At 43.8% G+C, this 18896-nt stretch overlaps 1 protein-coding gene across 4 annotated transcripts in view; it reads right to left on the bottom strand.

Annotated features, from left to right (window-relative positions):
• Positions 1 to 18896, bottom strand: part of pld1b (phospholipase D1b) — a 109720-nt gene that overhangs the window by 32713 nt on the left and 58111 nt on the right. For 3 of the 4 annotated variants that reach the window (XM_083778475.1, XM_083778473.1, XM_083778476.1), the window contains 6 exons: positions 6871 to 7041; positions 6292 to 6455; positions 3991 to 4133; positions 2007 to 2118; positions 1658 to 1723; positions 921 to 979 (listed from right to left, as the gene is read on the bottom strand). In XM_083778475.1, the coding sequence (XP_083634601.1) occupies positions 921 to 979; positions 1658 to 1723; positions 2007 to 2118; positions 3991 to 4133; positions 6292 to 6455; positions 6871 to 7009 (683 nt within the window). In that variant the 5' untranslated portion in view covers positions 7010 to 7041. Of the gene's footprint in view, positions 1 to 920; positions 980 to 1657; positions 1724 to 2006; positions 2119 to 3990; positions 4134 to 6291; positions 6456 to 6870; positions 7042 to 15399; positions 15624 to 18896 lie in introns of those variants that run through there. The other variant, XM_083778474.1, reaches the window with a different exon arrangement.

Below are 18896 nucleotides of genomic sequence, written 5' to 3'. Positions count from 1 at the left end.
TTAAAGAAAATTAACTCTCACCTTTTAGTTTCTCTAATAACAACCTAAAACATGAACCGTGGTTGAAAAAAACTAAAGTTGTCCTTTAAGGGGGGCCTCAAATTAATATATATCATAAGATTGAAACAAGCACCATGAAAACAGAATGCACACAAAAGCCTGCAAAGACGTGAATATGAACCCAGAAAAGTTAAATTCTCCTTTCAAATCCAACTAATGGCTTCTACTGGGTTACCAATTCATTTATTTCTCTACTTTCTCCCTGGCAATGGCATGTGGCACGGTGATTGGTTTCATTATTGAAACGCCCAAACCACACCTATGCATAATGTAACGGTGTTTTAGGTGGTTTAGGGATTTAGACAGGTGACCAGAATAGACACTTTCGTGCTAAATCCCCAAATAGTGGCTCGGGACGAAGATAGAGCCCGAAAATGTAAATAAGTCATTAAGCTTCCCTTCTGTCTGTCTCAATATAGGAAAAAAAAATAGAGAATGGAAAACAAGACACGTCTCCATGTCCAATCTTTAGCCATCGATAGCAAAGTTACAAGTAGGGCGGTTTGTGAACGTGGTGTCTGTATCTGTTCTCTGCTGCAGCGAACCACAGCAGCTACTGATACCAACTGCACCCTTATACTAACAGTAGTTTCATGCCAAAAATAGCAGAATGAGATAATAGATCTATTTTAGGCATGCAACACACCGGTGCAACCAACCAAGTATAAATTAGAGGCCAAATATTTGTTCGTGCTGTGCACTACCTGTGATTGATCTACTTTTAAGGCGACAGACATACATACTGTACATGTCATACATGCATGCAAACCCTGTTCTAGAAGGCTCAACATTCAGCCACACCCGAACAATTATGAATACAGTATGTATATTATGGATATTTTCCAGTGTGATGTTCTTACAAGCCTTTTGGTCCAAGGTCATGAATGAAGGACAGTTGACTGACATCAATGAACTCCATCTGAAAAGAGAGGGGAAAAGATTTGGAGACAATTTTAGAACCGTTGTCGTCGCCACCACCACCATCGAGAATCGCGCGCACGCACACACGCCACACAATCGATTGATTGATCATTAAAATAAGCATGCTCTGAAAATGCATCCGAGTGGCTGGCATATAGTTTCCACGCCACAACATTTTTGGAGATCAATACAAAGAATTGGCGGCCGTGCTGGTCCGTTTCAGCTGTTGTGGGCCACAAGCCTAAATGCTTCCGTGTTCCCGCAAGTAGGTGATTACCGGTGGCGTCGCCTCAAATAAGGTCCGGAATGGCGGCAAGTGGGCCGCATGGCTGAGGGAAGTAGGGGTGCTGGGAGGGGAGGGGGGGGGGAGGACAGTAATTTTAATCAAAACAAATTTCTGCTACTAGGCCTAATAAATATGCTGTATCACACTATCGTCGCCTTATCCTGGTGTATTGCCTGTGTCAGTTTGCTCATGCTTGTGGAGAGGGAAAGTAAAAGCCACTTTTTAGCGTGAAAATGCGCGTGCACTACTGAACGTTCAGCACTTCTATACTGTAAATATCTTCCCACGGAACGCTTTTGAGATTTTCAATTTGGCCCTGATCCAGAAAGGTTTTGGAACCACTACTCTAGAAGCATACTGAACGTGTAGTTTTGTGTGTGTTGTGCTTACCGTGCCGTGGTAGTTCCTGTACATGGAGATCTTCAGCAGCTTGTTCAGGTAGTCCTCCAGTTGTTTCTGTAAACACACATTCAGGTCAGAAGCACACGTCAGCTCAAAATGGTTCTAGCTAACTGGTTACCTTGTTGCAGGCACAGAACTCAAGTGCAATTAGTTAGTGGGTTTGAATCCAGCTCATGGACTGTGTTGTATGAACCTCTCTATAGCTGCCTCCCGCGGCTGTATCTAATGTACTGCTCCAAAATCATGTGAAATATAATCCTCAAAAAAAGGAAGCGTTTAGCTCCTCAGCGTTTACTGACAGGCCCTAGATTGACATGCGAGACGGCGAATGACGTACCCTCCTGCTGGAGACCTGGTCCTCCCTCTCCAGCTCGTCCCCTCCGCCTCTGGGAAGGGTGGGCATCTGGCGAACCTCGTTCCTCCGCATGCTCTGACGCCTCACCGTGTGACTGGAGAGAGAGAGAGAGAGAGACCACAACCACAAAGAAATAGGAAACAGAAGAATAATGTTAGGTGCATTCCTGTTACTCTTCCCTGTTTTAACCACTTAAACCCTATATACTGTACTTCCTCCTATATCCAATTCTGACCTGAGATCAGATTCAAAAAATGTCTATTACATCCTGACAGTTTCATTATTAACCCATTCTGACCTGAGATCAGATTCTAAAAGTGTCTTCGATTTTTCAAAAATAGCAGACCTACAAGCTCGTATCGCGCCACTCGGTGGCGCGATATGAGCTTGTAGATCTGCTATTTTTCAATAGCTAAAGCATAACATGATGCCAACACCAAAATGGGTGCCCGGTCAGAATGGGATATACTTCCTTGACGTCCTTGACTTGGCCACCCCTCCTTTTTCCCCTGAAAATAGATGATTTATGAGCTCTCAACAATGCAACACGGTGAGCTTGTAAATTAAATATTTTTGCTGAATGTTTGCTCCAGAATGGGGATGCTAGGTTTCATGTGTTTAAGTCACGGTACTTCAAGAATAGTCGCGTTTTTTTTGTCGCGTTTTATTTGACCGTTAAAACGCAACACAGTCGATTGTGTGCTAAATCAACTGTATGAACTTTTATGACATGACAGATCACGTTATTTCAACTGCGCTGTGAATTCCCACACGAGTTCACTGTGAAGAGTGCTTGTCAAATGTCACGTATGGCTGTGGTTTTTGCATGTGAAAGAGTCATGCGGTGACCAGCGCATGAGCACACTGAGGGAGCATTTATTGCGAAGTCATGATGTAACACCCGGGAATCGAACCTGGGTGGATAGCCAACATCTTAACCAGACTTTTAAGACCATCAGGCTGAGGGTCTGAGCTACCCCTTTTGACCTCGGGGAAACCCGATGCGGGTCACGGGGAAACCCGATCCGGGTTCGACACCATTGTAACACCCAGGAATCGAACTCAAGTCTCCCCCGTGGATAGCCAACATCTTAACCATTAAGCCAAAGGCAATTGCCTACGGCTCGGGGGAGATATTAGACTTTTGAGGCCATCAGACTGAGGCTCTCAGCCACTCTGCTACAATGACAGCTGTCACATTTGTTTTACTGTTCTTCAACCAGCACATGACAGTTAGTACATTTAACAGAGAAATGTGGACAATACGAAAGATCCCGCACACTGTCCAGCACAACGAAAACAATCATGCTAATATATAATAGGATATCTTATGGTGACAGTACTTCAGAATAACTATGCATTTTTTTTGTCTTGTAATGTTAGTACTCAGTACTTTGGAAAGGTGGCCTTGCAGATATTAAGGGAATAATGACAGATAAGTAGAGAAAAATGGCCGCGTGTTGTTAATGCAGTGACAACGACGCTCTCCCCTACCAGCCTCCCATAAACACCTTGAGGTACCCTGCTGGACAACGTTAAGCCCAGAATGTGGGGTTTTTTTTGGGAGTGGGGTTACCCAATTTAGTCGTTATGCCAATGGATTCCTCCCCACACACAGTTGTGTGTTGTCACTGCTGTTGTGACAACTTGTATCCCACGGACTCACCTCATCACGTGCCACTCCCTGCAGCTGCTCACAGGTGCCGCCCCGGCCCGTAGGGGGAGCCACGTTCGGTTACAAATATCACTCTCCAAGTCCGACTTCGTTTCCCTGAACCCGGGCCAATTGTGTTCGTATATACAGTATTTAGACGCTTGACAAAGCCGGATGCACGACGGTGGATTCTTTTGAACCCATAACCTCTGCCGTGGCGGGCAGGTGCTTTACCACTGCGTCCCCGATCGCACTGACGTGTGTGTGTGTGTGTGTGTGTGTGTGTGTGTGTGTGTGTGTGTGTGTGTGTACCTTCGTGTGGGCAGTGGTATCCTCATGAAGGTCTTGTAGGTCCTCAGTTCTCTGTGGAGGTCCAGGAAATGCTTCTCCTTCCTCTTCACCAACCAGGTGAACTCTCCGTGTCGCATCTCTATTTTAAACACTGCTGGCAACGACTGGACATACAGTAGGAACAAGGTATTAAGTATAATATTAAATGTGTATCGTTAATGACTCATTATTAACCTAGAATATACTAATGGCTCAGGGGGTAGAGCGCATGCTTAGGAATCGGAAGGTTCCCGCGGTGTTGATTCACAACATTAACAAATGCAGAATAAGAAAAATAAATGTGGTGTAAATATCCCCATGATCAAATAACATGCACTTCTGTGTCAGTCCTGACACAGAAGCAGCCAACGTGTTTGTCTGTTTTACAATGAAGTCATCAAAACAAGTCGCAACAGCAACACCTCACTACCAGTACACAAATATGATGATTGATTCAATTATTTAACCCATTCTGACCGGGCACCCATTTTGGTGTTAGCATCATGTTATGCTTTAGCTATTGAAAAATAGCAGATCTACAAGCTCATATCGCGCCACCGAGTGGCGCGATACGAGCTTGTAGGTCTGCTATTTTTGGAAAAATCGAAGAACGACTGACATTTTTAGAATCTGATCTCGGGTCAGAATGGGTTCATCAGACCAGTGTGTGTCCGGCGGAAACCTCGTATGAATCTGATCTCAGGTCAGAATGGGTTAACGAATAATCTGCATTACAAATCCTCTCCCGGGGAACCATCTTCCAGTTTTGGTACGAGGACGACACCCCGTTCCACCCTGGCCCGTTCCACCCTGGCCCGTTCCACCCCTGGCATTGCCAGACTGATCACACAGGATCCCTCACACTCACACGTGTGAGTGATCCCACGTGATCAGTCTGGCAATGGCAGGGTACTCCTCCTCTCTTGATAGGTCCTGACTTGACTTCTTCCCTGGAGCTTTTGTGCTTTTCTCACAGACTTAGGCCCAGGCTACACGTATATGGATCTTTTGCAAAACGCACATTTCTTTGTGCGTTTTGGGCCTGTCAGCCTCACGCAAACTGCGTTTTTGGCGTTTTTTTTTAACGTATCCGTGTAGTCATGCGAAACGGAGCTTTTGAGAAACGATGATGTCACCGCTTATTAGCGCATATCATTTTTACTATAATTAGGTGAGAAATGCAGCTTGTGCCTGCATGGAAACTACACGGATATATCCGATTGTTCATGTTTATATATCACTGTTAACAACTTTAAAACATATGTTGCATCAACTGCAGCGAGCAAAGGCTCTGCTCTGCTGCATCCAATAATACATATATCAGCCTACTAGTCCAGTGCGGACTGGTGATTTAATTTGTATTGGTGCCGAGTGCGAAGCTTGAACAATAGGTTAATTGCGGACCTCTACAGATAAACTGTGGATATTAACCTACCAATAAAGGACCCAGGCCAAATACCATTGTGCAGTACATGTCTATGCATGGTGTGTGCATAGCCTCATGTGAAACTATATTCTCGAGCTGTATTTTGCTCTCATGGTCACGGAGGAGGAGAGATAGAGGGTGCAGAGAGAGAGAGAGAGAGGTGTGAATGCAATCGCATATAGCGTGGTTGGTGAGAAGAAATATACAGTGAGTGGGTCGCCATGCGCATATATGGCACATGAGCTCTCTCCTGTTTAGGTAATAAAGGGCGCACCTTTGACTGCATTCCGTTGTCACCGTGCGCCTGCATGCCGACAATGTGCGCGCGTGAACTTTTATTAGCCTACATTATAATGTGACATTTGTTATACACCTGGAAAATATAGCCACTCTACAAGCTCACAACTGGTTGTGGACGCGACCCTTCTATAGGTCTGTCTGCTATTATGTTCTGTGCAGGACTTGCCAAGTCGCCAGAGAATTATATGGAGAGAAAAGTCGAGTCGGGATTTGGAGACTTACGCACATATTGCATGTGACTCCTGACAGACAAAGAAAGAAACATGTTCCACTTCCACTCACAATTTAGGTGGCTTTTAAAATGCGGTACATTAAAAAATATGTGTGCAGTGATTTTATCCTGTGTTCAATGCGTTTCTGCGTTTGTGTGTGGACTCAGATATCTCTGTCATATGGGCAGGGATTTTTTCTAAAACGGAGGACGACGAAAATATCCGTTTTGCAAAAGATTCATGTACGTATATAGCCTGGGCCTTAGAGCCAACGTCAGAGCCATTTCTCTATATTATTGCAATGAATTGGTTTCATCTGACTGAAGATGAATGGTGTGCATGTACCTTGTTGACACTCCTCTGTGCGGTGACGTTGAAGCGGTCCTGGGCCGAGGTGAACCTCTCCACCTCCAGGATCTTGGCGGTGATGGGAGACGACAGGAACACCTTGGCCTCGGACTCTTTGAAGCCCACAGTATGATAGACTGCTGTGAAAGGCAGACGCTCCTCTGGAACACACACGCACGCACTTTACTTAATGTTCAGGCCTAATCTTAACCTCAGAAATTAATCCCTGAATCTAACCAGAAAAGTAACCGAAACCCTCATGCCTAAAAGCCTGATCCGAAAGCTTGATTGATAAGTTGAGACATGCTGCGAAAAGAGCTGATCAAGCTCACAATGCCTATAACGGAGTCTATATTAAACACAGTTTGACTGTACTACAAACTGTACCTCTAACTAAAAGTATTATCACACGTTCTAGAGAATAAAGCAGAAGTGTTATGGCCAATATACTGTAGGAACTAATCTGCTCACACACACGCGCGCACGCACACACGCACACACACACGCACACACACACAGACACACACACACAGTCACACACACACACACACACACACAGAGAGAGTGGTGGCTCACCTGGTAGGTTGGTGGTGGAGGTATTGTACTCTCCATCTCCCAGGTCGAGCTCGCTGGAGTCCAGTTTGTCCATGATCTCGGTCATGTCCGATGCAACCAGATGCAGGGTGCTGGAGGATGGCTCCGGAGATCGCAGCATGGCTACAGCTCAGCCTGGAGCGCTGGGCTCGCCTGGACAGACGAGAGGTGACAGGGAACAGAGGTCAGACTCAGTGATGTAAATAGGTTTTCAGTGTAATGAGTCCCAGGATGCAGGGATTGTCTTTTAGATGAGCCCCAGGGACATTTTATGAGTCCCACTTCAACGACGTTAGGAGTCATATTTTGCCATTTTTAAAAATTGCAGCATTTAACTCCCAATTCATTTTATATGGTTATAATGTGGTTATATTCATGTAGAAAACAGAATAAAAGGTTTTATTGCATCCCTTAACTATAAACTGCGTTTTGGGATGCAAAATGCACCCTATTTTAATCTAGGACTCATACATGACGAGAGGTTAATTCATTGCATAGGGCCTAAATGGAAACAAGACCGCTTTTTTGGTGCTATCCCTTTTGGACCGAGTGTTTGACTGTTGACATTCTGTCTAATAAACTACTCAATCAGCAAAAGGGAGTTCCACCGCGTCTCAAGCCTGAGGTAGGCTATAGTCTGGTGCGTCTCAGAGGCAGGACTGATGAATAGGAATGGTGGACACTGGAGCATCACAGACAGTTCGAGCCCAAAGATGTGACCGATAAATCGAAACGTTGTCAATTTTTACCTGCACCCTGTGGATTGAACACACTACACTGTCTGCGATGCTCCAGTGTTTTCCTTCCTAAACTATTCAATCAATCGAAAGGTCACAGGGAGGGAACAAGAGGTCAGACTACATCATTCAGGCTTCTGTTCCAAAAATGCAATTCATTGTTCCACCGGGGTTGAACCGGTAAGTTATTAATTTCCCACCTAATATTGAACCAGTTCAGAGTGTTTCCACAGAGAATGAATTGGTTCAGAACCCTAAAAGTTAGTTTTTTCAAATGCCCGCCGGGTTCCGTGAAAGTACCTAGGTTCCAATAATCTACAACAGAACCAGTTCCAGACCAGAACCAACCTTCTTTTGGTGGAAAAGGGGCCTCAGTGGTTCTCAACCTTTTCTGGATCAGGGCCCACTCGAAAATCTCAAAAGCATTTGTGGCCCATCATGTGACCACTTAACACGGCTGCCATCTTTCAGAGTGTGTTTATTGTAATGACTTGAGTGTAGGTCTATTGTGTGCAGTAAGTCATACTTATTATTTATGTTTTCCTGTGCAAACAAACCCACAACACACAGACACAGACACAGACACAGACACAGACACAGACACACACACACACACACACACACACACACACACACACTTAAACGGTTGTATAGTACTTATAGTTTTTGTACATAGATATTTCTGTATATTTATCCTTATGTTTGCATTGAGAACCTACTGTGTAAACACTGTCAGTGTAAATGCACCTTACATGTGCAAAAATTCTAAAATATAATGATGTCATGTAAAGCACAATTACCATTGCTGCAGTAGAACTACACTGTCCAATGTGTTTGTGTTCACTTGCTGCCTGCTCTGGTGAGCCCAGTACAGACAAGGGATGTGTAGTTAATTTCACTAACTGACTACATGACTTGTTTAAAATTAAAAGAATACTCAGAAAACAGCATCATTGCTGCCTTAAAGAAATAACTCCAGAAGTAAAGTATCTTCAGGAAGCTGAAGTAGAGCTACTACAAACCGAACAGAATGCAAATTCATGCAAAAGGAAGGAATCAAATCAGAATCGATAAAAACCTAATTATGTCCTTCCAGTATTTTAAGGAACAAGCTTTAACTGCTTCCCATTCTGATGTCATGCAATAAGTTAAAATTTAATTTGACAATTATTGATGCAAAACGAGTTTACAGGGTTTTTGCTTAAAATAATTAACATCTTTTTAGAACCAAAATGGGGAATGGATAAGCAGAATCAGAAACGAAAACATAATATGTTTTATATATCTCAGGATCCACATAGAAAACCTGCAGTGACATCACAGTTACCTATGACATCACAGTTACCTATGACATCAGCTGTCTATGACGCACTTGTGACGTATGACTCCAAATGTGGACCGCAAGGTTTCAGCACGATAACCGCACTGCTCTGCTCACTTACTTTGTGTGTGTGTGTGTGTGTGTGTGTGTCCGTCCGTTCATAATGCTCATGTGGATGGATGATACACTTTCGAAGCTATCATGGAATGTGAGCCAAATAGAAAAATAGAAGTAACAAAGTAACCTTGACTCCTGTTGTTTGTAAAAAGGCCAGTCACCAAGGCAACAGGCTTACCCTAAGGGCTACACTGTGTGTTTATCATGTCGCTGTGTGTGATGTCACAGTGACATATCAAGCAGGTCTGGCTGCCCCATCCAGAAAGTTTCCTTCTGACGAAGGGAGATAAAGAGAGAGAGAGAGAGATAAAGAGAGAGAGAGAGAGAGAGAGAGAGAGGACCTCCACCCTCTCTTAATAACTACTTAACTGATAACTGTACATCAAGTGCTCTTATCTCCGTCTCCAGACAACCTTCATAATGTGTCCAGTGTTGCCAGATTTTGCAAGAGAAACAAGCCAGATAAGAAATAAGTCAAACTTGATTGTCTAATGTTTATTTTGGGGATTTACAGTATCTTTGCCCCGTCGGACCCCCATCTGAAAATATTGTGTCAGTGACAATATTTATGATGTAAAATGTTTACAGAACATTCCAGATTTTCAAATAGCCGATGTGTAGAAGGGTAAAGTGATTAAACTGAAGCAAGCCCAAATAAGCAACTACAACAAGCCACTATATTTACACACGACCTTACAGGAAAACCAATTCTGAGCTAAAGTGGCTCAGAATAAGCAGACTTCACACTGTGTCATGACTCATGACTCATGGTCAATCCTGTTCCTATTGGTACTTCCTGGCCCTGCAGACGAATACTGTTGGGCAGCTGGGCTGTTTCAATGACCGGACGGGGTTCTCACAAAGAACATGTTTTTTGACTGGTTGCAAAACACAGTCCATCAGACTTTCATTGTCCTCTGTCCCATGTCATACTTATGTACTTTTTCTTTTTATGATTTATATTCTCAAGATACAAAACAAAAAAGAGAATAAAAATGTTTTCCCCCAAAACACCAAACATACAGTACATACCAAACACAGTAAACAAAACACAAACAGCAAGCCCCTCTTTCCTTCATGAAGATGTTTAGGTCAGGGCTGCCAACACTCCTGGAGTCATGCATTTCAACACTCCTGGATCCCGCAGGAGTCATGTTTTCTTTCAAGTTTTCAACCATATCTCCTGCACTCACTTCACTTAAATAATTAATGGTTCTTGTAAATATGGGTCTTACATTGCATCAGTCATCAAATCAATTTCTGTAGGCCTACTCTTTGCGTTTTAATGGCTGAACTGAACTGTACTCATCATTTACCAATGGTATTAAAGCAAGCCTGATAAAAGTACTCCCAAAAATTAACCAGAACACACGAAATTACATCTACTCTGTCAAAATGTTTTTGGTGAAGGACCCCCAGCTTGGAGAGTACCCCCCCCCCCCCCTCACCCCCCAGAAAAAACCTCCTGGATTCTCACAGTCCAATGTTGGCAGGCCTGGCTTTAGGTTGTCTGTTTTCGTTCAATACAGGTCACACACAGGTCATGAAGTCGAATGGGAAATGGCAAAACAGAGCCACAGGAAGAAGTCACTAATCCCACCAATCACAGTCTTGACCACTATACCGTCAACATGCACTGAAAACTCTGGAACATGGATTTTGGGGGACTGTTGCCTTTGGCTACACAGATGAGCTCAGCTCCACGGGAAGTGAAATCATGAGTCTGCTACCACTTCTTCTAACCAACAACTCCTTCTACGAATACTTGATTGATTGATTGATTGATTGATTGAAGTATTTATTAACAGTTTGAAGTTTCAAGCACATTTCAAGCACAACTCAACACAAAAACTGAACTGAATGTCACATAGCCGAAAGGCCACAAGTTTGAACTGAAGTCCCAATGTCTCCCAGAGATATGACTTTAAAAAGAGATGTTTCTTGTTGGTTCCACCGTGATCCGTTTCCCTCCTGCTGCCAGTGAAATTGTGCTCCAATTTCTGCACCGAGCTCCTGCACTCTACATAGCCCGTCTCCAGTCCTTTGCCAAGCTCGTTCGGTTGGCCAACGTGGTTCTAATGTTACGCCCAAGTTCTCCGTCAGTTCATGTGCTGATGACTCTGCAGTCTGCATGCCTCAGGTTCATTTATTCTTTTCTTTTTTGTCTCTTTTGTCTGCCGCGCTCAGCGCCTTGCCAGCCTGCCTCGTCTAGCTGCCTCACTCATTGTCTTTCCGCCTGCATGCATTGCCTGTCTGCCTTGTTCAGTGTCTTGCCAGTCTGCCTTGTTCAGTGTCTTGCCAGTCTGCCTTGTTCAGTGTCTTGCCAGTCTGCCTTGTTCAGTGTCTTGCCAGTCTGCCTTGTTCAGTGTCTTGCCAGTCTGCCTTGGCCGTCTGTTTGGCTCCTCAGAGTCTTTTTGCCAGCCAGCTTGACAGCCGACGGCTCAGTTCTCACTCGCTCTGGCTGTTCCACTTTCACTGTTATTCTAGCTCTGCCAGTCTGCTCGCCCTCTTAACTTAAATAGTCTGCACATAAAACATAATATCTGCATTTGAAAGCCATGTGCCTGCGTCTAACTTTTTGGAACCGAAAGTTAACTAAATTTCACATGTTTGGGAAATGTTTACTGTACAGCCCGTCACAAAGCGAAGAGCTGCTCGCCCTCCTGAAGTGCAGTTATTGTCTCAGACATAACCGACATGCTCACAGTGCATTATCCCACTTACACCATGGCTAAAATGGCATATAGTCTCTATAGCATTGCCAAAAGTATTAAACGTTACAGTACATTAGAAATGGCTTCCATGTTTCTTATATTAATTAGTTTAGTAGCTACAGGTGTCTAATTACTAAGTGCATTGATATTTTTACAGAGCGTCTCTCCAGGAGGCTAGTTGTCTATACTAGAGGGTCAGGTCAGTCTGTGTTTCTGGAGCTAATCTTGTTAACTGCTGGACTCATTGCCAGTAGGCCTAGGCAGCTCGTGTGTCTGTTGTCTGTCTGATTGATTGTATGCTTTGTCCTGATATGGGATTCCTGTACTACATGTCCATATATTTGTCACCCATTCTCCATCAGTTAAAGGTATATTCAGTGATTTCACTCAAAACACCTTAGGTTTCGTTTTTGGCTGTGGGACCCAGCCTTTCGTCCAATCAGGATAGAGAGTCAAAAACAAAACCTAAGGTTTTTTGACCCCCAGGGGTTAACTGGGGACAGGGAGGAACTCTTTATATGGCCAGCACACTCTATAGTAGGGAGGATTATCACAACAAAACAAAAAAATAAGTGATATTTGAATTAAGTGAAATCACTGAATATACCTTTAAGTGTTTAATGTCAAGTTCACCTTACACAAATAAAATATCGAGACAAAAGGGGTCAAGACTGGATTCCTTTGTTTGCCTTCAGGCAAAACAATACCAAGACCTCATAACTCTGCTAAAGCTCCCTACAGCCCTCTCTGTTGCCAAGATCTCCATCTCTCTCTTTTAACCACTTCATGGTCCGTCTCTCTTCGCCTACCTCCTACCATTACAATCTCTCTCACTCTGCCTCTCTCTCTTTCTGTCTTTCTCTCTCCCTATGCCAAGTCTCTCTCGCTTATATGAATAATATTACTTGTTGCCAATAGCTGCCACCTCATTGACCTGTACTGTAGCAAACATGCTTGGGAGAACACACATGTTCTGGGGGAGTTAGGTACTGCTGTATAGGGCAGAAACCATGTATCTGCATATTTCAACTTTCCTGCTTTATAGAAAGATCTACATTTTCTAAAATGACTATGATGCTGTCCCAGATCGAAAGGTAAAAAGATGTATGAGTAGGTTAAACAGATCTAAATGGGTAAAAGCAAATGATTGATTTGAAATAATACAAAAGCAACGGTTTTGGACATAAAATGTTTTCACGCCAACAGCGACATTATGCAAACTTGAAAACAGTCAATATTAAAAGGTCAGAGGTCTCCTTGTCTCTCAAAAGATTTTTTTTACAGGTGTTTTTTCTGCATAGTTTCCCCTGCGCGCGCGTGTGTGTGTGTGTGTGTACTTGGCATGACGAGTGTAAACGTGGCTGACTGTGGGTGTCTGGGTTATCGAGTAACGCAAGTCTGCCAGTGGTTGTGTGTGAGTGAGACTGTGTGTGTGTGTGTGTGTGTGTGTGTGTGTGTGTGTGTGTGTGTGTGTGTGTGTGTGTGTGTGTGTGTGTGTGTGTGTGTGTGTGTGTGTGTGTGTGTGTGTGTGTGTGTGTAGAGGAGTGTTCCTCTGAGATATTCACCCACACTGGCAGCCTTTGAACAATGGTGCTGCTGGTGGAACCGGTGCAGCAGGGAGGGACAGGGAGGAGATACATACGAGCACGAAAGAGAGAGGTAAGCTCTGACCGCTCAGCAGCTGGAAAGGATAAAACGCACAGCTGGATGTGGGAGAGCAAAGCATGCTGGGAGACAATATTGGTGCTCATATTATTTCTCGTGTTCCTCTATAGTCTAAAACACTGGTCCTAAGCTACAGTATTTGGTCCTAAGCTACAGTATCTGTCCTAAGCTACAGTATCTGGTCCTAAGCAGCTACAGTATCTGGTCCTAAGCTACAGTATCTGGTGCTAAGCTACAGTATCTGGTCCTAAGCTACAGTATCTGGTGCTAAGCTACAGTATCGCCTAAACCCTAAATCATTCAGATTGGGTTTATTACTAGCCATGTCTTACTATTTTGAAAAACGTTTAAAAATAGTTTAAACTAGCCGATCTACATTGACACGTTGTGAGCATGTGGATCGGCTATTTGAACCATTTAAAAAAGTTTTTCAAAATAGTGAAAAGAAAATGAAAAAAAGTTTAGGGATAAGTGGTAAGGTGAAACGGAACTTTTACAGTTACAACTGTTCTCTTCGCTAAAAATAGTTGAGCTACAAGCTTGTAGATCTGCTATTTTCAGCCAGTGTTCCCCCCAGAATAGTGATGTTGGGATTAAGTCATAAGTATTTTACAGTGCCGTCACCAGAAATAAAACGTTTTCTACCCCCAAAAAACTAGACAACGCTGAAGTACACCTGCTATTAGAAAGCTGGAGAGACAAAAACATGATAAAGACACTGCAGAGTGATAGCAGATAGCATAGATGGAGACACATCACAGTGATCACACCTGACGTGAGTTAGTTCTACGAACTGTACGAAGAAAGACATATTGAGAGAAAGAGGTAGAAACAGAGCACAGGCAGTAAACTGGCCTTCAATAATATAACAATCACGTGAAGAAATGTTCTCATGCCCATTCCGCTTATCTAATGGCAACCCACCAGGTCAAATAATTCCTCGTATCAGAATCATCTTTATTGTCAAATCACAGTTTTACAAGTAAGAAAGTTGGTGAACTAATGAAACAACAATCTCGCAAGGACCAGGAAAATAGATTTCTCAAAATCTGCTATACTGTAGACATTTGGCGCAATCTCGCAAGGACCAGGAAAATGGTCCTCACAATCTGCTATGCTGGGGACATTTGGGGCGCGCGCACACGCACACGCACAGTCGCACACACACTTTATTGGCATGAGAAAACATACGTTTACATTGCCAAAGTAACACACACTCTCCGTGGCCCGAGCCCCAGCAGCGTCCCGCAGCGGCATAACGTCCCCCAAAATGCAACCTGTCCTCGACTCCTCGGACAGCCCCCTGCAGTGTGCCCTGTCGGCCTGTCGTCTCCCTGGAGGTCTGGTGTCACAGTGTGCCAGCAACTAGGCACTCACCCTAATTGGGTACAACGAAGAGCAGTCACACCCCCCCATCCCCCAGCACACACACACCCCATGGACCACCTGCCAGCCAGGTGGCAAGGTACAAACACACACACACACACACACACACGTTTCGTAAGGAACCGTCTACATCACCATATCTCTCCTGTCTTCAAGTCATGAGTAACCCAACTCCATCAGTTGAACTAGGCCACTTATGTAACTGTAGTCTACTTGCCTACTACTGTAGTCTCTATTGCCTGGTGGTACTGTATTGGACATCCACACAGTGGAAACTACTAGCAAAATGAAACACTAGAAAATACACACAGCAGCAGGAGCACCTTTTCCCTGCAACACACACGTGATTCACATTTCAAGGTGCAGCACACACAACAATCCCTCAGTTACGAGTCACGACAAACACCACACACAATCCATCCATCACCCACACAAGATACACCCTAGGCTACACACACAGAAAGAAAACCTTGCATGCGCACATGAATGCACAATTTTGCACATGCATATTTCAGATTCCTCACGTGCATAACACACACAGTAACACTTTCTGAGCACGGCTTCCACTGACCTGAACCCACAGGGGGTGAGGGAGCCCCATCCTGTCTTGTCGCCTCTTCTTCTCCTCTCACAACACTGTCACTTACAATGACACTCAGAACTGCTCTCCCTCCTCTGCAACTCTCTCTCTCCCTCTCTCTGTCTCTCTCTCCCCTAATTCCCAGTGCACCTCTTCCTCACTAGTTCTCCGTAGCTCTCCTCCTGCCGAAAGGAATGCGCTGTCTTCTGTGTTGGAAAGTGTGTTGTGAATTTGTGAGAGAGTGTGTGTCGGCGTGCAATCTAAGAACACAGCCAGGGAGGAGGGGTCTCGAGAAGACAGCAGAGAAGGAGGGATATATCATTGGACCAGGGGGCTTTCAATGAACAAGCCTCCAGCCAATGAGGAGGGCAGGGGGAGACTTTTAGGACCAAGTCTTCCTGCGAGTGGCACCTGTCTGTCTGTCTTGGTCACACACACAGAACTTTCGGAAGAAATTCCTGTCCAGAATATAATTTGTCTTTATATTCTAGTGTTGAGTCAATTAGTGATTATGTTTTATTTGACGTTATCATTTGTATTTATTATTTTTTTAAACTTTAAAATAACACCACAAAAATACAAAAAAAGAAAAGAAAAAAAAAACATAAAATGAAAAGAAAAAAGACATCGACATTGCATTTCAAATTTGTTACATTACTTTTTTTTTTTTAAACTTTGTTCATATTTCGATTTTTCAGTAAACAGGTGGGTCACGTAGGGTATCACAGTACATATCGTAATTGTTACAAGTCCATTGTTACATTTCTTGTTATTAATTTTCACAGTGTAACAGGTCTTACAGTTCCAGGAGAGTAAGGGAAACCTCTTTGAGTAGTTTCAGAATGTCTTAGTTTGTTCGTTTCCAAGTATAGGATTCATGATAATCACACATCGGTAGAATAAAACAATAAATAAAATCTTTACAAAATATCTATTCCCATGTATAATATCCATTATCATTTGTATTTTGTATGCATCAATGAGAAATATTTTTTCCAGTAAATAAAAAGACATGCATGTATAATATAGATGACTTGGATTAAGTACGAGAATCGAGATGTCTAAATTAGTGCTGCAATAGATTTAATCAAATTAATCGATTTAATTCAAATGATAATCAATTATTTTTATAATATATTTTTGAGTGGTGCAGCCACTCCAAGGAACAGCAATGTCTGTCCCTCTCTATGTCTGTCTGCATGTCCCTATTTATGTTTAGGGTATACCAACAGGTGCCAAAGTTGCGCTGTTGAGCTAGAAACGGAGAGAGTTGCACTGTTGCCTACTAATTAGCCCTTCCCTAAATCCCACCCTAAAAGGCGATTGTCCAATGCCAATCCAAATAGTTTAGCAACGGTTGCTATGCAGGTCAAGCTTTCTTCGCCGCTAACGTGCATATTGGACAAGGATGGGACTTAGTGAAGGGCTGATTACAATGTGGAGGGTGCATTCATGCGAGAGAGGGAGGGAGGGAAGGAGAGAGAATACCACAGTCTTACTTGTGAGAGAGTGTTGTCTGCTAATTCCCCCACACGGTAACTCTGTCATTTCTCGACGGTTTCAGATTTGGGGTGGCTCGCCGGAACCGGGCCAGCACCCTTGGCACGTTCCTGTGGGTCTGGAAGTTCCGGGGACCCCCACATGGAGTTGCACCACTCAGTTCACACAGGTGTGATTTTTACACAATAATCGATTTTCTAAAAACGGGTTAAATTGGACAAATGGAGGCATATACTGTATACAGATAAGTAAGCCTTGTTAAACCCTGAGGTCCATAGGGCAGGAGCCCATCTCCTGTTTCTGTAGCATGAGGCAGCTTGGTGTACAAGTACACCGCCCTGAAGCTAGTATGTCAGAGGGTCTACCCCCAATCCAACCCTTGATGCGGAGAATCAAGCAGGGAGGCACCGGGACGGGTCCCATTTTTCAGTGTCTTTGGTATGACCCGGCCCGGGGATCGAACCCTATACCTCCCGGTCTCACGGCGGACACTAACCACAAGTCCACTCGAGCTGGATCTGATACAGATATAGAGTATGTGAAAGCAGCAGATATACACTGACAGAATGAGGGTATTGACACATCATCACCATGCAGTCCGGCAAGTTTGCTCTCCCGAGTCGACTCCCTACCCAATGCAGACACAAAGGTCATGCGAGTCACTGTTGACATTCCAAAGAGGAGCACACATTCCAATGAATTCCATTTCCCACCTACACACCAGTGGTAAGACAAACATGTGTGTACACACACACACACACACGGTCGGAACGAATTCTGAAGTTGTCGTTAAAGGGACGTTGACGGAGACAAAACTACTCTGTACTTACCATACCTTATGTTACCTCTTACCTTTGGTATTGCATGTGTAAACATGTACCGTGTAAAAAAGAAATGACGGAGCTTGCACAAAAACAAATTACTCCCACGGTTTTAGACCTGTAAAGTGACAATAAAGTTCTGATTCAGAATTACAACATCACAACTAAAGCCCCAAACCTATTTCTGTGAAGATAATTAAATACACTCATGTCCTCTCTTTCTCAGTCTCTGTGTGCATTTCTCCGTAACACACACACACACACACACACACACACACACACACACACACACACACACACACACACACACACACACACACACACACACACACACACACACACACACACACACACACACACACACACACACACACACACTTCATTGGTAGAATTAACAGGGATGGCCTTGGGGCTGTTTAAGGTCAATCGATGACTATAAAGGTCTTCTCGAGAATGTCTTTGCAGAGTGGTCCCATCGTCCTACAAGACGTCAAGATCAATGCATTGGAAACCTCCGAAGACAGAGCACTCGTTACTACGTATAGCTCATTGTAACACAGACATGAACTAGATAAAGTGCCAATCGGCACAGGTCTCCACCAGGATTCTTCCTCAGCCTAGTGGGAATATGCGTGCACAGTTTCATCGCAATCGGACGCTGCCGAGTTGTGGCCATTTGCTACTCCTGAAAACTGTAGGAGCCAATCGTGGCCAATCAGGATGGAATATGAGAAATCAAACAAACCTGTGTTGATCACATGACTATGGAGATCATGTGTACCGATTTGCGTGAAATTTGGATAAAATCTGAAGGAGTAATAATAGAAAATGTGTTTTACATATGTGGGCCTCCTGGTGGCGCTATAAAGAGCAGATGTGAAAAATTCCAGACAAAGGTTTTTCCTTGGCCTCTAGGGAGTTGGCATACAAAGTGATCCACAGATTCGTGCAGTTTTCGGCCAGTTATAGCGCCACCTTGAGGCTGAGTTGAAATTGTTCATGTGGCATTTCGTCCTCGGCCTAGTGGGAATGTGGGTGCACAATTTCAAGGAAATCACGCGATGTGTTCATGATTTGCAGCATTTTGTTTGAAACTGAGCACTCCTGTGAACTTTGGAAGCCAATCTTAACCAATCAGGATGGAGTCTGAGAAATCTGAAAGACCGG

This window comes from Protomyctophum parallelum (genome assembly GCF_964188405.1).
Source record: "Protomyctophum parallelum genome assembly, chromosome: 12".
Taxonomy (NCBI): domain Eukaryota; kingdom Metazoa; phylum Chordata; class Actinopteri; order Myctophiformes; family Myctophidae; genus Protomyctophum; species Protomyctophum parallelum.
The sequence above is the reverse complement of the archived record's forward strand: the minus strand, read 5'-3'. Positions and strand labels throughout refer to the sequence as shown.